This window comes from Mustelus asterias, chromosome 11, assembly GCF_964213995.1.
Source record: "Mustelus asterias chromosome 11, sMusAst1.hap1.1, whole genome shotgun sequence".
Taxonomy (NCBI): domain Eukaryota; kingdom Metazoa; phylum Chordata; class Chondrichthyes; order Carcharhiniformes; family Triakidae; genus Mustelus; species Mustelus asterias.
This window is the reverse complement of record NC_135811.1, coordinates 57,856,827-57,881,920: the sequence shown is the minus strand read 5'-3', so window position 1 is coordinate 57,881,920 and position 25,094 is coordinate 57,856,827. Positions and strand designations below refer to the sequence as shown.

General features: G+C 41.5%; 1 protein-coding gene across 2 annotated transcripts in view; it reads right to left on the bottom strand.

Annotated features, from left to right (window-relative positions):
- Nucleotides 1-25,094, bottom strand: part of reep3b (receptor accessory protein 3b) — a 59,688-nt gene that overhangs the window by 12,017 nt on the left and 22,577 nt on the right. For both annotated transcript variants that reach the window (XM_078223640.1, XM_078223641.1), the window contains exon 3: nucleotides 4,212-4,288. In XM_078223640.1, coding sequence (XP_078079766.1) covers nucleotides 4,212-4,288 — 77 coding nt within the window. The remainder of the gene's footprint in view (nucleotides 1-4,211; nucleotides 4,289-25,094) is intronic.

The window sequence follows — 25,094 nt, the reverse complement described above, 5'->3', positions numbered from 1 at the left end:
TGAAGGTAATGCCCTAATAGGGGAGATTAAGTAGCCTTGGCTTGTATTCCCTGGAGTTCACAAGAATGAAATCTAACCGAGTAAAGTTTGTCATAAGTAGGTTTACATTAACATTGCAATGAAAATCCGCTAGTCGCCACACTCCAGTGCCTGTATGGGTACACTGAGGGAGAATTTGGCATGGCCAATGCAGTTAACCAGCACATCTTTCAGACTGTGGGAGAAAACTGGATCACCCAGAGGAAACACACGCAGACATGGGGAGAACGTGTAGACTCCACACAGACAGTGACCCAAGCTGGGAATCGAACCCTGGTCCCTGACACTGAGACAGCAGTGCTAACCACTATGCCACCCTTACATAAAATTCTTCAGAGGTAGATGCAAAGAAAGTATTTCCCCAACTGGGGAATTGGGAACACAGGATCACTGCCTCAGAATATGCAGTCAGCCATTCGAACCAAAATGTGGAGCAATTTCCTCACTCAAGGGTTGTGAATCTAATGAATTCTCTATTCCAGAAAAATGTGGATGCTCAGTTGTTCAGTGTATTCAGGACAAGATGTCGACAGAATTTTGGGTACTGAGGGAATTAAGGGATAAGGGGAGAGTGCAAGATGGTCTTGTTAAGGTAGACTATCAGCCATGATCTTGCTGATTTGGCAAAGTCCAAGAGTCAAATGGCCTATTCCAGCTCTGATCCTTATATTCTCTCCAGAAGTAAGCAGACATCATGCAAAGGACAAATCAGTTTCCCATGCACTCACTGCAAGACTGGTTTGCAGTAGTGCATACAATAGCCAGCTGTACTCAGGAGACCAGGGAGTAACAGACAAGTTCAAACAGCACTGCATGCAAAGGGAATACAGACTGATATATGCAACACCTTGGCTAACGGACAGCTGTTTCATGGGTACCCCATAAGCAGCCAGAGCGACAGATGAAATGACCTCTGACACAGACATTAGTGTTTTCAACAGCTAGGATAATGCAGTGGAGAATACAACCCATCAGCCATTTGCTGACTCCATTTGGAAATTGGTTTTCTAAACCTTGGAAACAATTAACCGATCAAGACTGATAAAGAAACTTGGCATGATCCATATGAAAAATTCAATGTTCCGTTTGATAGATTTATATGGGAATGAATCAACTTCTTCAAAATGGGTCCCAAGAATCACAACAGTTCAATTTATAATTCCAACCTCACTAATTCAGAAAATATTTTCCATGAGCAATTAAATTTACACACGCCATGATTCAAAGAATGATCAATCAATTATTGCACAACTAAATTAAGATCCCAAATCAGGATGTTAAGTAATCAAGTCAATTCTTGAAGTCTCATCTCACCATACCCTCTCAAACCCATGTGGAGCAGTGTCAAAAGCTTTACCAACAGCTGAACAAGCAGCATCTACTGAGTTCCCTTATTTATTTCGCCCAAACCATTCTGCCCTCAGGGAAGTCCAACTAATGAGAAAAATAATCCTTCACCTATAAAGACATGCTTCTCATGGCACATCAATGGTCCCTTTGCAGAAGATCCTGTTTTATCCATCACTGATATCATGCTCATTAACTTGAAGAACTTGGACAGGTTAGGAGAGTGGGCAAAGAAATGGTAGATGGAATACAATGTGGAAAAGTGTGAGGTAATGAGAAGGAATGGATGCATAGACTATTTTCTAAATGGGAAAATGCTTAGGAAATAAGAAACACAAAGGGACTTGGGAGTCATCTGATAAAGAAACTTGGTATGATCCATATGAAAAATTCAATGTTCCGTAGACATAGATATAATGGTAGCCACATACTTGATAGATTTATATGGGAATGAATCAACTTCAAAATGGGTCCCAAGAATCACAACAGTTCAATTTATAATTCCAACCTCACTAATTCAGAAAATATTTTCCATGAGCAATTAAATTTACACACGCAATGATTCAAATGATCAATCAATTATTGCACAACTAAATTAAGATCCCAAATCAGGATGTTAAGTAATCAAGTCAATTCTTGAAGTCTCTTCTCACCATATCCTCTCAAACCCATGTGGAGTATGGGTTTGAGAGTATTATTTGCTTTTGTATTATTTAGCATTTTTGTCCTCAACATAACCCACAGTGATGTGATTAATTCTGTAGGCCCTTGTGTGTCAGGCACCCATTCTCCTCGTTTGCAACATGCATGCTAAATACTCAATATTGAGCCAAGAAATGTGGGCATAAGACATCGGAGCAGAATTAGGCCACTCGGCCCATCGAGTCTGCTCCACCATTCAATCATGGCTGATATTTTTCTCATCCCCATAACCCCTGGTCCCCTTATAAATCAAGAATCTATCTATCTCTGTCTTAAAGACACTCAATGACCTGGCCTCCACGGCCTTTTGCGGCAAAGAGTTCCACAGATTCGCCACTCTCTGGCTGAAGAAATTCCTCCTCATCTCTGTTTTAAAGGATCATCCCTTTAGCCTGAGGTTGTGCCCTCTGGTTCTAGTTTTTCCTACGAGTGAAAACATCCTGTCCACGTTTACTCTATCCAGGCCTCGCAGTATCCTGTAAGTTTCAATAAGATTTCCTCTCCCCTCCGCCCCCCATCCTTCTAAACTTCAATGAATACAGACCCAGAGTCCATAACCGTTCCTCATACGACACGCTCTTCATCCCAGGGATCATTCTTGTGAACCTCCTCTGGACCCTTTCCAAGGCCAGCAAATCCTTCCTTAGATATGGGGCCCAAAACTGCTCACCATACACCAAATGGGGTTTGACCAGAGCCCTATACAGTCTCAGTAGTACATGCCTACTTTTACAGACTAGCCCTCTCGACAGGAATGCTAACATTACATTTGCCTTCCTAACTGCTGACTGAACCTGCACGTTAACCTTGAGAATCTTGAACGATGACTCCCAAGTCTCTTTGTGTTTCTTATTTCCTAAGCATTTTCCCATTTAGAAAATAGTCTATGCATCCATTCCTCTTCATTACCTCACACTTTTCCACCTTGTATTCCATCTACCATTTCTTTGCCCACTCTCCTAACCTGTCCAAGTTCTTCTGCAGCCCCCCGCTTCCTCAATACTACCTGTCCCTCTACATATCTTTGTATCATCTGCAAACTTAGCAACAGTGCCTTCAGTTCCTTCCTCCAAATCATTAATGTATATCGTGAAAAGTTGTGGGCCCAACATTGACTCCTGAAGCACCCCACTAGTCACCGGCTGCCATCCTGAAAAAGACCCCTTTATCCCCACTCTCTGCCAGTCAGTCAATCCTCTATCCATGCCATCTTTGTGGGCCACTCGTGCCTAAAGTATGAACTGGTCAATGCTCCTGACAGGGTGACTAATCACCCAACTCAGTAATCAGTTCTCACTTGCCTCCCCATTTCGTTGGTTCCTTTAGCCCCAAGAGCTATATCCAACTCCTTGAAAAAGTACAATGTTTTAGCCACAACTACTTTCTGTGGTAACGATCGAGCCAGCATGAAGGGAACAGCCAGCAGTTTCAAAACAGGCTGGTTAACCAACCAATTACTGGAAATACACAGCAAGGTGAGTCAGCTGCTGTTACGAGAAAAACAAATGGCAATCTTGGAGGCACTTACTCATCAACTGATTTCAATTGATGGGTAGGTATACAGCAGAATTATCATAACCTATTATTGTTCTTCACAGCAGCCAGCTTGCCTGCCGTACAGGAGGCATTTTATAGATTTCTGGACTCAGGAGTTCAACAATTTCAGATCATAACCGTCCCTTCTATTTTATGGGCAGCAGTAATTGGCAATGATTCTGTTTTTGTCATTTACATTTCAATAGACTGAACTTTTTTTTAAAAAATAAACTTGTTCCATTACCACCTCCATTTGCCATCATTTCTTTTCTCATTTAGTCTTCCTTGCCTTCCAGCCAATCATTGAATTTTGTTCTTTCCGCCCCGTTTTACCTTTCTTTCTACTTATTTGGATCTTGTTTATCCCAAACCTTTTCCAGCTCTGATGAAAGGTCATCAGCCAGAAACAGTAACTATTTGTCTCTCTGACCTGTTAAGTGTTTCGAGCATTTCCAGTTTTTATTTGTGCATTTCCAAAGAGTTGTCCTTTCTAATTCCTAACATTCTTCTAAATTTTAAAATTTTCATGTGAGCTAGTATCACTTCATGGGCAACTCAACAGTTTCATTGCTATTTCGTAATCTTACCAAGATATCATGAGATCTGCAAAAGTTTCAAGTACGGTGTAAAGGGCAAACACAATCCAGTACATCATCCAACGAACCTGAAAGAGGGAAACGCAGAATAATATTTTAGTCAAAAATGTCAAATTAATTTAACAGAAGCAATACCTTGGCCTTTTCCAAAAGGTAAGCAAAAATGATTAAGCAAACTCTCATAAATCCCAACCTCTGCTTACACTTAGCATTTTATAAAGTGATCAAACTGCTCACTTTGGATCAGCAAGGAGGAGTGAAGACAAGCTGCTGAACCAAAATACTAGGCTTGAAAAAGCCCTTATTTGGGAGGGGGACAGGACGGAGGAAAGTGCCCACAGTACTCCACATGGCATGTATTGCAACCTAATGGAGGTGCGGTGGGCAGTCACTGAACAGAATCCAGAGAGATTGGAGAGACGTCGGTGAGTCAAGAGGAATAAGTTGTTACTGGAGGTCCCTTGTGTCTGGTTTCAGCAGTTTACCATCAAATCAAGAATGGTGAGCAGCATGGGGTGAACATATGCTGGTGAAAGCCACAAACAATGGCCAAAGGAATCTGCTCACTGTGCGTGCTACATAATGGTGTGAATGGCATACATGTCACTCATAATATCCAGCTCACCAAGCTGTAAAATAACATGCAGGTGTGATAAATTTATGGAATTAAACAGTAACAATTCTGGGGCACACTCATCAAACAGATTATATAAATACGTACAAAACAATATGAAATCACAACTTAACGTTCAAGTGAGTGTCCTTTGACATCCTTGCAAAGTGCATACAGATCTGGGACCATGTTTAAGATACATTCCAATCAATACCAAGCAACATTTACTCGCCATTATTATGGAAATGGAGCTGCAATGAACATTTTGCAAGATACACATACACCTATACAAGATCATTACTGCTAGGTCCCGTAATATCTTAAAATCTAGCACTTGACCTTGGAATTTCAGTGTTGCTTCTTGGAGGTTATACCATGGCAGTCAGTTCAAACTCTCTTAGCAATTAAGGGGTTATTTTAAGCTCAAGTAAATGAAGCAAAATGCATGCATGCCACGTAGAAATTGGGACAAGCAACGTTTGCCTTTAATTGATGAACTTTCCATGAACTTGGCCATCTGTTCCTCTCATGCGACCACTGTCATAATGGTATGGTTCAGCGCCAGTGCCTATTTGGTGCCGCCTCTGGTGGTGAGTTGTGCTATTAGCTCCCAGGAGCCAGCAAAGCAAGGCACATGCAAGCACAATACAAGCACAGCCGGCAACATTCTAACATTTATAGGGCCTTTTCATACTTGCCCATCTTTCTCCCAACTTTCACAAAATACTTGCATATGTTTAAGAGAGGAGAAAAGGTTGAACCTAAAACACCAATCCCAGTTTCAGACAATGCTGCTGTGTAGTTACCGCATTTGCAGATATTTGGTTTAAATTTACAATGTTCCACATACTTAAACATTAGAAAATAAAGAATAGTTCTCGGGAAACTTTAAAACATTAAAAACAGCAGACTGGCTGGAGCTATTGTGCAGCTGGTATGTGATGTAAGTTGATTTCACCAGGATCAAGGAGATAAATCATGGGGCCCTGATGCATCTACTGTTTCACACTCTTCTCCCCCCCCCCCCGCCCCCCCCCCCCCCCCCCCCAACCAACCCCAGAGCAGAACCCTCCCCATCAATCACCCGTTATTTTCACCCCTTTTCTATATTCGCCAAACTCAAAGCTGCTTGCAAAATGGTGACACCTATTGCTGACATCTGCGTACAAATAGCACCTAATACATATGTCGCATGGGTCATGAGTATCAAGAGCAGCAACAGTATAATACAGTGCATTGCTCAAAGCAGTGTGATAGCATTACTGTGCTGCCAGTCAGAAAGGGAAGGGAAGGTAGAGCCACTGAGGACATTTCATTACACAGAAACATCCCCACCCCAGCCACCTCAACAGACTGGCACTCCACAGCCTTCACTCTGCTCACAGCCTCCTTCTCCAATTAGGAGCTGAAGAAAATAAAAAGCAGTGGGGGACCTCAGCCCCAGGAGCCAGCCACTGCCTCAAGCGGCCAAATGGCCTACTCCTATTTCTTATGGTCTGATAGGATTGGGTTCCAGGGAGCCTGTCCTGTGCTGATTTGATCTTATTCCAGCTTTTCCTCTCTTGTCTGTTTCCACACTTCCCCATCTTCAAGATGTACTGCAGGAAATTTCCAGTGCCCCTCAGACCACTACCACCTCAAAAGGACAAGGGCAAGGAGGCACATAGGAGCACCACTCACCATCCTGACTTGCTAATATATTGCAGTTTCTTCATTGTCACTGGGTCAAAATCCTGGAACTCCCTCCCAACAGCAAGCACGATAGGTGTGGCTATACCACATGGATTTTGCCATTCGAGGTGGCAGCTTACCAGCATCTTTCCAAGGGCAACTTAGAGGTGGGCAACAAATGCTGGCCTAGCCAGCGCTGTCCACATCAAGAATTTTTTTTTGGTTTATTTATCTAATTCAATCCAATCGAAGTCCAATTCAGAGTCTCTGCAAGTGAGACGTTCCCGATCCAAGCTGACAAGACAGGGCTCTCACTTCCTGTCTTGGGCTTGATCTACATGATCCAAGCTGATTGGAGCAGGCATTGCACCTCCTCCAAGGCTTGATCTCATTTGCACCTGAGCCAAAAGGCCGAGATGCCGCTTTAAAAAATTGCTTCAAATGAAGCCACAATGTAACCTCATGACTTCAACCAAGTACAGCATGTCGATACTACACTTCATCTTAGCCAAAAGGCCAATATCTCAAGAACTAATTTATTAAAAACCTCAGCTTCTGCACTAGTTCCTGGATGTTTGGCTTTCAGAACCCGAATAGGATCAGCTCTTTACCCAACACATCTATGTCCACATTGTAAAATTTGATGTACTGGGTTCTCACCTCGATCAGGGAGATATTCCTGATCACTCAGTCAAGTCTACTGAAATCTTGTATCTGCACGGAGGACAACCTGAGTGCAGCCTGAGAGAGCTACGCTTTAGGAACGCAAGATACTCCCAACGTCTGATAGGTTGTACATTCTCCACCCTCTATCCTTGTTGGTTACACTGATGAAAACATCGCAATTTTGTACCCTTGAGTAATAACAAGGGGCTTAGAGTTGCTAGGTTACCACTCTGCTACCAGAAGTGAGATGGGGAGAGACTTCTGTCTGTTAGGCGTCCAGACGGTTGATGACATCAACAGTAATAGGGTTATTTTAATATTCACTCAACTATATCTGTGAGCGAGTTGGAGGCAGCTCAGGACTTGGCAGTGTTTAAACTCTTGAGCGAAGGAACAGCATGCAGCAGGATTATTTGTCCAGCTAAATGCTAAAAGCAAAGGTAGCTCCCTAATAAAAATTTCTATGCATAAAATTAAACCAAGTTGCTGATAAAATTTCAGACTCCAGGTGTGATTGTGCAGCCCCTCTCCCAGGCCCTGGTTTCACATCTGACAAGTTTAAAACAAGTTAGCTTTAATCATGCTAAAAAATCAAATCAATAACAATCTTTTATTATGCTACACATTAATCAAAAATAGTTAAATAGGAAAATAATTTAAACTACAGTAGAAATACACAAGGGGATCATAGAATCCCAGGATAAATGTCACTTGGAGTCTGTGGTTTGACCACAATCAATTGCAAATATATAAATGAACACAACTATTATGCCGCTCCCTTCCATTTAACTTTGCCAGGTTCACACACACCTCTGTCAGGATTTAGCTTTGGTCATTCGCACAATGAAGCACTGGGCATGTGATGCAACGTTGTACACACATTGCAACTTCACATGAAGTGCCTAAAATGTTCAAACAACTGCCCTGCAAGAAAGCCTGACCTCTACTCATCTCCGCCCTGAAAATACAGGCAAACAAGAACTTGCCATGTTGTAAATTATGGGCACAAAGCTGTGCCTATCCCGTTACTTCAACATCAAAAAACATAACCTCAAATAACACCATAATTTCAGAAATCATTTCTACCAAACACTCAACTTTGCATTGGTTTTGCAATTTGATATTCCCTTCCTGAGGATGGAGTTTCAAGCAACAATGCAAGTGCAGCTAAATTATTGATCCTTCATTTTAGGGCACAAAATTCCTCTCAATGAAAGCAATGTTCTACTACCATTATTTGTCCCAGGCATCGCAACACAAACATCTACCCATTCCCACGAAGAGAAGGTACAAACTAAGTGTGACAGCTAACACAGAATTAACCTATTAATCTTACTTCAATTTCATGTAAAGTACTGGAAAGGTTAAACTTGAGAATCATGTGCACAACAATAACAAATCAACTTGTGTTTATAAAATTACTCATCACATTCCAAAGCATTTCCTCCCCAATGAAGTACTCATGAAATGTAGTCACAATGAAGGAAAGCATAGTGCCCGATTTGTGCACATCAAGATTCCACGAAGATCCCCAGAATAAGTTACCATATACTCTGTGGGGCTTTTGTTTGAGGGACAAGGATTGGGCCAGACAACTCCCCAGCTCGTTGAATGCTGCCATGGGATCCTTCACATCCACCTGAGCAGGCAGACAAGTCCTAACGTCTCATTCAAAACAGTGCATCACTCGCCCAATACCACATTGTGCCAGACAATTACATATTTAAGTCTCTGGATTGATCTTGAGCCATGATATGGAGATGCCGGCGTTGGACTGGGGTAAACACAGTAAGAAGTCTTACAACACCAGGTTAAAGTCCAACAGGTTTATTTGGTAGCAAAAGATCTCAAGCCCACAGTCTTCTCATAAAGGAAGAGTGCTACAAATTTTGGTATAGCTAGACTCACTGCAAATTCAAAAGGGAAAGCTCTCGCCTTACTAACATCTTCAGCATCTGCGTAGAAATGACAACTGGGTCGGAGTGCACCGAAACCCACGATGGAGAACATTCCAATCTGCACGAGGCTTTTGATAAAGTTCCACACAAAAGAACAGCAATCAAATTCAGCTGTGGAAAATAGTTACACAATAAATTCAGTCACTTCGAGCTGTACAGTCTCCAGTATGATTGGCAGGGGAGCTACACTTCATCTCCAACCTGGTTACAAAAACCCGTGCCACTATGGGCAGAGCAACGGATAAAATTTAAATGGAGACAAGTACAGTACTGCACAGGGAGGAAACACAGACAACATTCATACTCCATAAACAGCATTGAAACAACCACAGACATCTAAATGTCTCAATGGATTCAATGTTAAAACATGTCCAAACACTGCAAAGCAGCAATCCAAGTTAATAGGATGTGGAATTACATGGCCAAAGCATTTGAATCTAGGACAGAGAAAATAATATTCAAACTTTAATAAAGTGCTATTTGGATCAAATTACATCATGAACATTGCATCCAACTCTGATCTAAGGAAACAAGGGAGACATTCAAGTTCTGGAGGCAGTGCAAAACAAAAAGCCACAGTCTGATCCTCATGTCAGAGGTTAAAGTTAGGACGGACTGAAGCTTTTCAGACGAGCCTCTCTCACTGATAATTATGACCTGACTGTATGCCTTCCAGCACTTTCTCCTTGGGTTTCAATTTTTCCCAAGGAGACACAGTAGTTAAAAAAAAATCCACACCAGGATATTTCCTAGAAAATAAATGCAGAACAAATTGCTTGGTTATTTGTTCAATAATCTATTGAAAAGGCCAGTGAGAAAGCCTGCGACCTGTTTTAGATAATCCCCAAATAACAATAGGACAACCAATACTGAATCTAGAAACAAACATTTGTGACTTAAATGCAGCCATTAGTCAACTTATTTTCAATTAAATATTATCCCATTGAAAGTAAGTCCAGCATAGGAACACCTGCTAACACTGTCAACAGTGACTTTTTTTATTCATTCATAGGACATGGGCCAGCACTTACTGCAATCCCTAATTGCCCTTCAGAAGGTTACTACTATGTTTTGGTATTGCAATCAGTAATTAATAGTACTAAAAACAGCAATTACGATTGCTGTAAAACTATTAGAGGATTGCTGACCAGATCACATTCATCTTGAACTTTGGGCCGGGAAGAATACAAAAGCCCTTGGGGATTTTCTGTCAATTCCTATATAAGAACAGAGTTTTTGTCCATCTCATCCTCGTACACAAAGTAAAAGGAGGCAGGAACCCCCATTACTGGGCAATCCTGCACCCTAGATCTTCAAGGATCCAGTGTTAACCCAGAGGCCAGTAGGCTGAGGTGAAACAAACTACAATTCCAGCACAAATGGATTCCATTGAGGGAATGGGTGCTTTGGGGGCACATGGATAGGGGGTTGCAGGGTCCCAAAAGGTACTCAATGGTAAAGCAGCAATAGCCTCCTTACAAAGCCATCCATAAAAGGCTGTGTATTGTTTCCAGCTGAGGACCAGTCACCAACCCTCCAACTAGCTCGCCATAATACATCATCTCCCTGCAATGAAAAGGGCACACTGATTTCTCCCCTCGCCCAGCCACCATCCCTGCCCATAAACAACAAGTTGTTACACGAATAAGCAGGATATACTCTCCATTACACACCGGGTGTTCACTATTTTAATATTCATCTACATCAACACATTGTATAAAGATAATTACTAATTCCTAGATGGCTTAACAGAAAACAGAACGGTTTCCAAATCTGTCAGGATGGGGTGTGGGAGCACACCATCCGACTCAATTGTCGGAGAGAGAATTCATCCTGAGAGCAAACTCCCCATGACACAAAGAATATTGAGTGCTCATTTACAGTGCATTTATGGAACATACAAGTTTCAACAACTTTGACTTTGTTTCCACTAAATAAAAGTTTTTTCCCTCCAAAAGATTTCGAAGACAAAACACAGCTGTTTTTTTTCAGCCCACTTGCAAGCTTTTTTTCCACGCTCAAGACTACAATCACTGCAGAGGGAAAAAATGAGAGATCAATTTTTGAACTGCTGTTCCTGTTTTATAGGCAAACAAAGCAGCAGATCAGTACATGTGTGGTCCTCTAAACACCAACTGAAGTAAATGGACAGTTAATCTCAAATCCTCTTCAGAGATGCTGCCCGACCTGCTGAGTATTTCCAGCAGATTGTTTTTATTTCAGATTTCCAGCACCCACAAAATTTTGCTTTTGCCTGTTAATCTTTCACATTGCAGGATGAATGTTGGTCAAAACACCGGGAAAAGTCCCTGCTTTTCGAATAGTGCCGAGGATCTTTTGAAGGCAGATGAAGAAAAGTAGTGCTCTCAACAATGCACCATGCTGAAGCATGTGAAATGTCAGCCTAGATTATAGGACTCGAATGTATTCCTTCTGACACAAGTGTATTAAAAATCTGAACCAAGTTGATACAACATTGCTTGCGAATATCACTTGCTCAGCTGAGAAAATTGAGAATGTTTGGAGTGTCGGATGGAAAAGCCCTTCCACTTGCCTGCTGATAACAGATTCCTCCAAGAATGAAAGGGATACAAGGAACAGCTTACGGAGAAACAAACACCCCACTCTCACCTTGCCCCCTTTCAAGAATCTTTTAGAAATTGAAAGTATCATGAATAACTAAGTTGAAACAGTACTGAGTGTTGTAAAAAGTAACGGAAGTTCAATATAATGGAACTTCTCATTTAAGATTTTTCAAACACCAATTAAGTAAAATAGCCACTGGGCTGAAATAGATTTAGATTTCAAATATGTATTTAATGAAATAAATTTTTCTTCCTTCAAGTGAAATAAATCACTGATAACAGAAGCCACAATAAGCTAACTTCACACTACTTTGTGGACAGCCACATTGCTTCTTGGCCTTTTGGCTAAGATCAAGGGTCAGATCAAGCCCAAGATGGGGGTGCAATGCCTTATCTTGTCAGCTTGGATCTTGTTTGTCTGTCTTGTGGGGACCAAGAATTGGATTTTGAATTTGGTTTTGGAGCAAGCAAGGAATAGATTTAGGGTTGCCTAGTCCACTCTGAGCATTGGCTTTGTGACTGGATTGAGTAAAAAATTTAAAAAACCAGAAGGTTACAGCACAGGAGGAGGCAACTCAGCCCATCGTTCATATACCAGCTCTTTTAAAAAGCCATTCAATGAGTTGCACTTCACTGCTCTTTTGCCACAAGCCGGTAGAAATAGTTGACAAACAGAACCTTGTTAAGTGCTGTAATAAATGAAGCAATAGGACAAAATGTTGATTGCAAAGGTGAATGACAGCTGAGAGCAGAAAAGCCTCAAATGTTCAGCTCAAGATTTATTTATAGGAAAAAATAGCAAATAAGAAATGTGCTCATCATGAACGCTGAACTTTACAAACCGTTATGTTTTGAAATGTACCTTTAATTCAAAGTAAACAGGACTTTCTAGATAAATAGTTCACTTCAGACATGCATGTGATCTGGTTGTCACAGGGAGAGAAACTCAAACAGAAACCCACTCAAGTGTGACAACCTTTGACCTAAAAGCAGTAACATGAAGGAAACTAAGCAATTACTGGAAAACATCTGGGGAATCTTAATGGTTTTTTTAAAAAAAAGTTTGAAGGACATTTAACAATAGTTTTAAATGTCTTAAACTATAATTTGGGGAATACTGGTGACCTGGAAGCAGTACCAACAGGAGGAATGGTAAAATACAGTCTACGAGGCTGAAAACAGAAAGAGGATCAGAATTCAAATGGGAAGAAATGAAGCTTTCTATGACAAGGTCAGTTATCTATGTAGCAGCAAGAAGAAACAGAATTCCAGAAGCTCTTGGGGAAGCAACATACGAGCAAGCTAAAATAAACACAGTGCAAATAGCTCAGGCTGATATTCGAGGCCCAGATTGTGAACCGGTTATTCTTGGTTGAAAAGGAACTCTATAAAGAACTGACTTGACGTGCGAGAGAAAAGATCATGAACATCTGCCCACCCTGTCGGTACTAACCTGGGACCTTAAGCGGAATACGAATGCTGTTGAAGTGGCTCAGGAGCCGCAGCGATTGAGTGGAAAAGTTGGAGATCCTACATACTCATGAAGCAAAATTGGAGAATTTTGGAATTGCATGTGGTGGCACGTGCAGCAGTGATGCTTGATTCGTTAAGCACAGTTTTGTGCTTTCATCTACTTCAAGAGAAATTTACCTCTATTTGTTGGCATGTTAATTCATATTTAATTTACATTGATTCTGATTTGTGAAGTACAAGTTACAAAAAGTGAGATCTTGGGGTGGTACATTCAGTAAATTTGGTTGTTTTGGTTTGTGGATCCCCACTGGGATTGTAACAGGCTGCATTAGCAGAGCGACTGAATCTATGTATGTATTTTGTGTGAAAGATGCTGATTGGACCCTATCACACTTGATTATAAATACAAAATATAATCGAGCTATGGGCAGAAGTGAGAAACGAGGCGACTGATTATCAAGATGAAGAAAGGTCAAGGAAATCAAGTTCACTTTCTTTAGAGGGGGCAGCTACGAGCCAATTGATTTAAAGTTGAAGGGTCAACTGGATGACTAAAGGGTCAACTAATCCATGCACATTATTTGTTGCAGTGAAGAGGTCCAAATACCTGAGTACTGGGGGTAACATCTACAATACCAGAAAAGGAGAAGATCTACAACCAGGGAAACAGAGTGGCCTTCTCCTGCCCAAAATAATAGAGCTCTGAAAAATTCTCAAGGAAAACCACTGGAAATCACCCAAGACAACAATCCCATTTAAGAGGAGTTAATTGTCCATGACAGAGAATTTAGATGAGGAAACACAATATAAGGAGTTGGGAATGGAAATGGCCAAAATCAATAAGGTGTGAAATTTTGTAACATAGTCATTTTCATATGATAGCACAAAGCAAAAAAGTGACAGCAGCACAAGGTGCCAAATTTTATAGCATTCGAAGTACTTTGAGGCCATTTCCAATGGGCAAACTATTAGACTTCAAGTCATGAGCTTTCTCTTGGATAAAAGCTATGCCAGAAACAGTAAAGTCACATTCAACTCAAAACATTTAACTGCTTCTCTCTCCAAAGATGCTGCCAAACCTGAATATTGCTAACACTTTGTTGTTACCTTAAGATTTCCAGCATTAGCAGTATTTCAATTTTACTTCAGATTTCTCTGACTTTTAGTATCAAAATTGTGGGCCAATGTATTCATATCAAATTACTACATGACCTCAGCATTTCAACTTTTCATGCAGTTATTATGGATGCCATCCTGTATTGCATGTACTAAGAAGGGGCTTAAGGCTCCGAAAGCTTGTGGCTTTTGCTACCAAATAAACCTGTTGGACTTTAACCTGGTGTTGTTAAACTTCTTACTATCCATGCTAACAACAGGACATGGCCTTGCTGGATTACGTACGTCACTGGCAGGGAAACTACGGCAGGGAATTGCCATTCGTGAGCTAAGATCCTGAAAATTCTCTGTTCATCATCTATGAGTACAAGGTAATTCAATCCCAGTCATTCGAGGCAAATAACATGCTGAGGGTACCAGTCTACCTTAGCTCCTTGGTGTTTTCTCTCCGATTTGGATTCTAAATACAATTCCCACACTTACGAAAAATAAACCAAGATCAGATTCATCTCAAATTCCAACTATCTGATGCAATGAGACAGGAACCAGTCAGGCTTAACCAGTTTATCCAAGTTAGCAACAGACCAAATGAATTCCTGCATGGTTTATCAGATCTCTTCTCATGCGTCTTTGTCTCCCCACCCACCAGCACATGTTTATTTATTTGAAAGTAGTCGTTAACATCCCGAAAGTCTCGCAACCTATCCACTCGTCTCACGAGCCAGGAAGTTCCCAGCTTCAATTATTTATCTCTGCTGAACAGACTGACCTTGACTGAAATGAACAGATTCTGTGAAACTATGCCACAGCCAAGAATCGACACATGCAGTGTGATGCAATAATGTGGGAAAAAGGTACATCATTCCTGACTCAGAATGCTAAAATATCACCAGGTTGATCACAATCCCAGGCTCAAAATTAAGTGCATGGACTCCCCCGAAACTGAAAAAGGGCCCCACAGGGCGACACAATGGTTAGCACTGCTGTCTCACAGCGCCAGGGGCCCGGGTTCAATTCCTAGTTTGGGTCACTCTCTTTGTGAAGTTTGCACATTTTCCCTGTGTCTGCGTGGGTTTCCTCAGAGTGCTCCAATTTCCTCCCACTGGCTGAAAGACATGGTTAGGTGCATTGGCCAAGCCAAATTCTTCCTCAATGTACCCGAACAGGTGCCGGAGTGTGGTGACTAGGGGATTTTCACAGTCACTTCATTGCAGTGTTAATGTAAGCCTACTTGTGACACTAACAAATAAACAAACAAGAGTTGCCAAGACAATCCCAGGCCAGATTCGAACAGAGCCTTGCAGCATCCACTGCAATGCCCTGACCCCACTGGAGGTTGCTCTGGACAATCGGCAAATTCTGTATTTCACATGCATCATGTATTAATGTTCATTGTTTTTGTATAGAAATGGAACCCGAAGCTACATTTACGCTCTTTGAACCAAGACTCCTCTGAAAACAATAAAAGCTTCACTTACCAGTTCCCTATTTGCCTGGTCATCTTCAAAGCCCAGGGTTTGCAGGATGAAGTCAAGTGCGCTATCACCAGGTAGCATTTTGTGTTAACTGAGATTTTGATAACCCCTTCCACTGTCCAATACTCCAAGGCCTTGGGCGGCAGACTCGCTCTCTGCTGGCCATAAAGATATCGTCTCGATACAGGCGGTGCCCCTGGTCCTGCTCCGGGACTCATTACTTGTGGAGATTTATAATACTCCGCCAGGTTTTGCCACCTTGGAGAAGGTGGCACACAAGAAGCTGCCAGAGATCCCTCTGGGTTTTGGGCTGTCTCACTCCTCTTTTCTTTATTCAGCTTCCCTTTTAGGGCTACGGAGGATGTTAAACATCTGGTCAAAGCGACTGGTCTCTGACATGGCAGTCGTGGGACTGGCCAGAATAACTGCCAGTTCAACCCATCTCAGAGTGCTACCCTGCTGCCCATGCTGCTCCTCCAGTCATAGGTTGTGCCTCCAGAGAAGAAGCAAACATGGGAGAGAGGAAACCTGCAAATGCAGGAGCTGGAGCAGCAAGCTTGAGAGAAACAGAATCTGTGATTGAAGGAGTGTACCCCCTCACAGATTCTGTCACTACCACGCTCACTGCTCTTCCAGCAGCTGCTCTGCACTATTTTCCTACTCTGACTGATGCTTGCACTTTCAATTGTTCAGCCCTGTTTGGATTCTCAAGGAGGCAGATGCCTAAGATATATTTAGAATGGCAGAATTCCAAAATCCAAATGTCAGAGATCTGTCAAACAGCAGAAAACTCCTGATCCCTGAAGGAGTTTCTTTCACAGAGCTTGATAGTAGAAGTGGATTCAAGAGATAACTTAATACATCTCAGGAGAAAGAAAGGGCTCAGAAAAAGTTAATGAGATTCACCTAGACAGGCATATTATCTTGTTTCGACCAAATGGCCATCTGGCCAAAATAAGACAATACATACTTTGCATTATATCTATATATAATATATATCTAACACACAAAACTGGCAGTCAAGCTGTACATTTATACCAGCTGTCAGCTATGTCTCACTGAGAGCACTCACTTGAGGCAGATGATCTTTGGTTCAGTCCCACTGCAGGGACTTGAATACGCACTTGGATTACCCTCCGGTGCTGTGCTGCAGAAGAACTGCTGTCAGTTTTGGATTAGACATTAAGAGCAACCTCCAGTTCTCAGGGTTCCCTCCAAACTGCACAAAGAACAAAGAACAGTATAGCGCAGGAACAAGCCCTTCGGCCCACCAAGTCTGTGCAAACATAGATGCTTCTCTAAACTAATATTTTCTTGCCTCCATGTGATCCATATCCCTCATCCCTGCCTATTCATGTTCTCTATCCAGATGCCTCTGGACAATCCAAGTTTGCTCAACCTTTCTTCGTAGTCCATATTCTCCAAACTAGGCAACATCCTGGTAAGTCTCCTCTGCACCCTTTCCAATGCATCAACATCTTTCCGGCAGTGTGGCGACATGAATTGTACACAGTACTCCAAATGCGGCCTAACCGAAGTCTTACACAGCTGCAACAAGTTTTTCCAAATCCAATACTCAATGCGCTGACGGATGAAGGCCAGCATGCCATACGCCTTCTTGACCACCTTGTCCATCCGAGTTGCCACCTTCAGACAACTGTGGATCTCCACACCGAGATCCCTCTCTATGCTAATATCTCTAAGGGTTCTACCATTTACTGTATACTTTCCTTCTGCAGTAGATCTTCCAAATCGCATCACCTCACATTTGTCCGGGTTAAATTCCATCTGCTATCTTTCGTTCCGGGTCTCCAGTTGATTTATATCTTGCTGTATCCTCTGACAATCCTCCTCACTAGCTGCTACTCACCCAATTTTTGTATCATCTGAAAATTTATCAGACCACCTACATTTTCCACCAAATCATTTATATATGATTTATACAACTGCGCAGAAATGCAGAAGTTCCTGTGCGGGCATACACAAGTCAGCTCCTTAAAGTTGTCATGCATATAGGGCTGTGTAAAAAAACTTTAAGGGTCTGCAAATTTCTGAAAAAATGTGGGGTGTGAGGATCCAATAGCATTATTTGAAGACACCTAAAAGGAAATTCCCTCAGTATCTTGGTCAATACTTATTTCAATGAACATCACAAAAGTGGTTCCATTGACGAATCCTCTCATTGCTGTTCAGAGATCTTGCTGTGCACAAATTTGCAGCCATGTTTGTCAACATTTCTCAAGTATTTCAGAGCAGTTCTAAGGATATTACCAGGTGGCAAAGAGATCCCACAGGCCAGTGTCACTACAAGATCTAAACTCAGAATTTAGTGATGCAAATACTATGGATCATGAGCTTCATGTTGACAGAGTTCATCCATTACTGAGAATACACGTGGCTCAACATTACATGAAGCACCTATCAAATATGGAGCCGAGCTTTACTTGCAGATGTTTCGAACACCGCAGATCAAAACACAGAATAGGCAACCAGACAATATATCAAGTGTTTGCAATTAAAGTTACACAAGCATATTTCCAGATTTCAAGCAGGGGGAGATGAAGGTATGGTCTTAACTTTTTGTTAATGCTGTTTGGCTCAATACAAAGAATTGCTGGATATGTTATTTACAAAGAGACACAGATTAACTATGAATCACAATAATGATTAAAGACATATTGCTCTAGCAAGTCATGATTTTGCTCCAAGGAAATGAACTGTACACATCCATAGATAGCATATAACGTATTGTTCAAAAAAAAACTTCTGCCAATACGCATAATTTTTGAATTAGAATTGAACCTGACGACAGCATCATGATTGTGTGCCACAATGATGCAGATTTTGGAAGATAACCATGATTTCCATGGCCATCCCCTTTTGTACCCGGGATAATAGAAACCAAATTCTCAGTGAAAAGGGTGATGTGCAGTCTTATTGTCCAGAACCACTACACAAATCAATCTTGTCTGTTCAAACTGACCTGCTCATGGTACTAGGTGGTTTAGCAATATGCATTAAAAAGGTGGCACAAAGATAAGCGCATGGCCAGCATAACTTCTTCAGATATATGGTCATGTTTTAAGCCTCAAGGCTTCCCCACAAAATGTTACTGTATAGAGGAATTGCTAGTTATTTCTTTAACGACTGTACAAATATTAGTTCCATAGATCAACAATTTGACTGTGGCACCTTGCTACCTGCAACAGATCCAAGTGGTCAAAGAATAAACCAAAAACAAAAATAACATCTGAAAAACTTGCATTATGATGCGTCCTTGCAACACCAAAGTAGAATTCTCAAACATTACTCCTGGAAACTTTTAACACCTCAAATAAACTTCTCCCGAACACAGGCAAACTCATTTTTGAGCTCCAGTATCCACCCCAATGCTCTAAGTATTCTGTTTCCAGAATGCTCTTAAGGCTCAGATTTTCTAGATTCCAAAGTAGCCCGAAAAGACTCCACTGCCAGTTCGCATGCACCAATCCCAGTCTCCCAACGCTCCCCTTTCTAATTGTTTCCCTGTCAACAATTTCTCCTATGCACTCATTTCCTAACAGCTTTGCTCTATCTGCTCACAGTGTCTACCTCTATTTGGTACAGCTCACTTTTTACACTTTTGCTTCTGCCTTCAGAAATATTCATTTCACTCTTGCACATGGATAATCAGTCATAGAGAATAGAACAGTTAAAGAAATGGATATTGGGGGTGGATGGCACAGTAAGAAGTCTCACACCAGGTTAAAGTCGAACGGGTTTATTTGGTAGCACAAGCTTTCAGAGCACTGCTCCGTCAGTAGGTGAGTGGAGGATTGGGTTCACAAACAGGGCATACACAGACGCAATTTATAAGATAATGGTTGGAATGCGATTCTTTACAGGTGATCAAGTCTTTACAGGTGCAGACAATGCGAGTGGAGAAAGGGTTAAGCACAGGTTAAAGAGGTGTGAATTGTCTCCAGCCAGGACAGTTAGTGAGATTTTGCAAGCCCAGGCAAGTTGTGGGGGTTACAGATAGTGTGACATGAACCCAAGATCCCGGTTGAGGCCGTCCTTGTGTGTGGAACTTGACTATCAGTTTCTGCTCGACGATTCTGAGTTGTCGCGTGTCTTGAAGGCCACCTTGGGTGACATCTTCTTCGGAGCCTTCAACATGTCATCGAAGACGACGAACATGTCGCCAAGGCCATCCCCACACCCCCACTATTTGCCTTCAAACAACCGCGCAACCTCAAACAGACCATAGTTCGCAGCAAACTACCCAGCCTTCAGGAGAACAGTGACCACGACACCACACAACCCTGCTACAGCAACCTCTGCAAGACATGCCGGATCATCGACACGGATGCCATCATCTCACGTGAGAATACCATCCACCAGGTGCAATGTTGGCGACTCGGCCAACACTGTCTACTTGATACGCTGCAGGAAAAGATGCCCTGAGGCATGGTACATTGGGGAGACCATGCAGACGCTACGACAATGGATGAATGAACATCGCTTGACAATCACCAGGCACGAGTGTTCCTTTCCTGTCAGGGAACACTTTTGTGTGGCTTTTGCTACCAAATAAACCCGTTGGACTTTAACCTGGTGTTGTTAAACTTCTTACAGGGAACACTTCAGCAGTCACGGGCATTCAGCCTCTGATATTCAGGTAAGCGTTCTCCAAGACAGCCTTCAAGACACACAACGACGCAGAATCGCTGAGCAGAGACTGATAGCCAAGTTCCGCACACGAGGACAGCCTCAGCCGGGATCTTGGGTTCATGTCACACTATCTGTAACCCCCACAACTTGCCTGGGCTTGCAAAATCTCACTAACTGTCCTGGCTGGAGACAATACACATCTCTTTAACCTGAGCTTAACCCTCTCTCCACTCACATTGTCTGTACCTTTAAGACTTGATTACCTGTTAAGATTTGCATTCCAACCATTATCTTGTAATTGAGTCTGTGTCGATATATGCCCTGTTCACGAATCCAATCCTCCACTCACCTGATGAAGGGACAGCGCACCAAAAGCTCGTGCTACCAAATAAACCAATTGGATTTTAACCTGGTGTTGTCAGACTTCTTAGTGTGCCCACCCCAGTCCAACACCAACAGCTCCACACCATGGGGGTGGATGGGGAAGAAGAGATGCAGTGAGGAAAACACAGCATAGAAAAAAAATAAGCTGGAAAGAACTAGCTAAATACAAAAAAGACACTATTTAATCTTCCACTGCGAACATCTTGGGAAAACAACCAGCCATAAAAAGTAACTTGAACATGGACACAAAGATTGTTCCAATGCAGTAACATGGAGGGGTCAAAATGGACTTGAGCAGCTTTCCACACAGAAGGGCAGCTGAAAATAAACTTGTTACTTGGATGAGGCTACAATTTTTTTTTGGTCTGCAGTTATTTTATCTGGCAAGTTAACAGGCATGAACAATAGGGTGAGCAACAACTTACCAGCCTCGTGAAAGCAAAGTTCATAGAGAAAGAAGTCACACACGCTTAGACAGCATTGACAACCGAGAGCCTCAAGAGCCAATGCAGCTGTCAGCAAGCAACTGAGTGCAAAATACACTGCTTTAAATATGTGAAAAGTACATCATGTCGAATGAATATATTTATAATATGGTTTCCATGGCATCTTCAATCTTGTGAACGCTGAGTTTCCTTGCATGTTTACAAGTGAGCTAAAAGTACAGTGGTGCACTAAACATGAGCTCTGTGGACAAACACCAGAAACTGAAACATGACCAAATTTCAAGGTGGTTCAGCTGCCTCAAATAGACAATGACAGATTTCCACAACATTGACATAACACAATGGCACCTCTCACTTATAGTAAGGAAAAGCAAACAGGATTTACTGAAACAGCTGCAAGCGAACAGACTTGTCACGACTTGTTTACAAAACATGTCTGAAATTGTGGAATGCTAACTTACTGATAATGTGAATCACAGCAAGTTAAAACACCCTTTGTGGGGCTGCAGTTTGGCCAGCTCGCTGCAGCTCAAGAAAGAAAACAACTTCTTCAGGGTTCAGTGTCAAATATCCTCTCTGTCTAAAAGCCAAATTAAACTGCTCTTGGCCTTCATTGGGATCAACTCTAAGGCTGAAACCAGTGTCTCTTCATAAAAACACACGCAAACCCAAGGAGCAGCAGTCCTGAATAAATACAGTTTAACAACTAACATCTGTGGAATTGAAAGCCAACTCCGAATCCACTGCATGTGTGGCAATCCCAGGGGCTTGTCCATCTCTGATCAGATTGCTGTCTCTTTCCTGATTCGCTGTTTAACAACAGAAATAACATGCCAGAGAAAAAAAAGAGTTTCCCCCACAATAGCAGCGTTGTTTCCCTCTGGTTAGCTGACATTATCAGGGGGTCTCCGGGAGTTTGTCAGTAGCTCTGGTGAGGGAACTACCCACACTCTGCATGTTGCAAACCACTAGTATGAACCACGTGTAAAATAAAATTACTAGGTTAAAAAAAATGTTTTAAAACTGCATTCACAGAAAACTTTGTATGTAAAAATCTTGCTGCAACATTGATTAGAAAGGAATTTAGAATTAATCCACTTTGTTTTAATGGAACACAAATAGAATCATTGCTGCCAACTACAGTAGAACATCATCATCCTGCAGTATTCCGAGCTAGTCATACCTTGAAACCAAGTACCATATCCACTAAGCATTAACTGTATTGCAAGAACTAAGCCTGATCTAGTCAAACCAAACATTAGGCAGACTAGTGATTTGTTTCTTCTTGCCAAATCTAGTAAGATGCTTCTTCATATGCAAGTCAACCCATGCTGTGCATTTCCAGAATTCACAGTTTGCCATATATCACCTTTATGATCAGCTTATTCTGCTGGAATTGCAGATCTACTTAATAAATCACACTGCAATATTTGGACTGCTTTGGGCCAAATGTAATGAAATTGGCATTTGCCAGTAGTGTACAAACAAATCCTACACGGGGCTTCAGTGGGCAGAGATTTTGTAGCTCAACACATGTTCCTGTAACTTGAGAGTCAGAATATGATGGTCATCAACACGACGTTTAAATTTACTGCATAAAAGGCATGAAGCTCCAATCAACAATACTGCTTATGCCAGCAGCTGGCCAGACAGGGAGCAACAGATGGTGAAAAGTTGTCACCAGGATTTTAGTACCTCATTCTGCGAATATGAATTTTTTACACTATGCTCACTTCAGCTCAGATGACCAACCAGTGGTACAATTATAGATATCCTATTTCCACATTGGGGTGGCGTTTGATACTCACACTTCAGCCTGTAACAGCTCAAATCAATGCTGGCTAAAGAAATTTATGAACTAAAAGCATCATAAAACTGGGGGAAAAATAAAGGATCTTACACAGAATCCAAGTTTCACAGTACAAAAGAATGATCAGCCTATTAAATCTGTGCTAGCTCTCTTACCATTTAGTGCCATTCTGTAGCTCTTTGCCCACTCTCATTTACCCGAAAGGCCTTCTCCCCTACCCTTTGTCCCTATCTCTGCATTTGGTAGAAACCCTATTACATGTTCACTTCTTCCTTTTCTGACAAAAGGTCCGAAACAAGCTCTGAAACATCAAACCTTGTTCTTTCTCCATAGATGCTGCCGACATGCCAAATAGTTACAACATTTGTGGTTTTTATTCCTATTATTCTTATTTGTCACATTAACCTTTCCACCCTGACTTGCGGCTTTGCTTGTAGTTAGTTCAAAGCAATATTACCAATCCAGTCTTTATTCACTTCCTCTCAGTGCCACAGTTACTCACTTTTTCCATCACAAATGGTTAAATTGAACTCACTGCAGGCAGACACATGACAGATTACAAATAACTACATCCCAGGAGGCACTAAAACATTCACACTCCAGGTGAGATCTTTCCGAGGTTACAGCAACAATAAGAGAATGGATACCACTGATTGATACTCCACAATGTCTAGAAGCGCCATTGTGTCTCTGGAATACTAATCAAGTATCAGGGAAACGGGGACAATTAACACACTGTTGAAATCAGCTTGATAACTACAGTGCTCTGATATTGCAAACGTACAATGCTTTGATATTGCAAACAGGTAGACAGGATATGTTCAGAAAACAATTAAAGATAAAGCACACAGGACAATGGATCAGCATGTGATCAAAAGAGAACTTCAACAAATTTCAAGTAACAATGCGATGACCTAATCAAGATGTAGCACTTTTAAAGTTGAGTATAAGAATGTCTAAGAACCTATGATTAGCAGAGCCGCTAGGGAACAAGCTGGAATTACAGCTCCAAGTACTGCTCCTCATGCATGTTGAATAAAGCCCTTGTTGAAGTTCTATATGGTCTCAGAAGACTCAGTTTGTTCATTCCCTCCAACAATAACCTGGTCTCAGCATGACCACAAAATCTGCTACTTTATAATACAAGTCTTGTGTCCAATGCACACTTCCTCAATCACACTTACTTCAAGTATCACAATACGTCTGTCTTGCCTGGATACTACTTCCAACAGTTGGTTTTGCAGACTGATTGCGATACATTGCTTTTAGTCTTCTCTATGCACCCTCCATATTTAAAACCCAGGTTTCATCTGATTTGTTAAGTGACACTGTAGGTGGATTTTATTTATTTAGATTTAAATTTATTAAAATTTAAAAATTCTCTGCATTACTCTCTTTATGCATATTTTATTTTTAACCTCCTTTAACTTCATTTCTAGTCAGCATGACACAAGTCTACTCTGAACTAAGTTACACAAAGTCCTCCCCCTACAAGGTTTTGGGACTCAAGTTCCCACTTGTGCATACAGTACTGTACGTAAAGCTAAATGACTGAAATCTCAGATGGAATTAGAATAATTTCAGTGGTATTCAAACTCATTTTGCCATCATGAGACTGTACAAGACACTAAAAAGGCAAGAACCAAGAATTTGTAAAACCTTGGGGTTCAAGACATGGAACACAATCTTTGGAACATCTGTACTTTAGTTAAATTGGCTTGATCATGCAGTTTCATAGCATTCACTTATGCAATCTACACTTCATGCCAACGGATATGAAAAAGACCTTGGAAAGAATTTACAGCAGCAGAAAGATTAAGGAAAACAAATCTTGTCAAGACGAGGCAGACAAGGTGGTGTCTGGTCATAGCTTTTTATGTTTTAAAATTTAGGCAGAACAAAAAGGATGGGGGCTGGGAAGAAACAGGAATAGGTGGCATAACTACACAAACAACTTGTATTCAACAAGCTGGTTATTCCAGTATTGCAAAAGTAAAAGTGCCCTATCAGTTACTCACAATCAC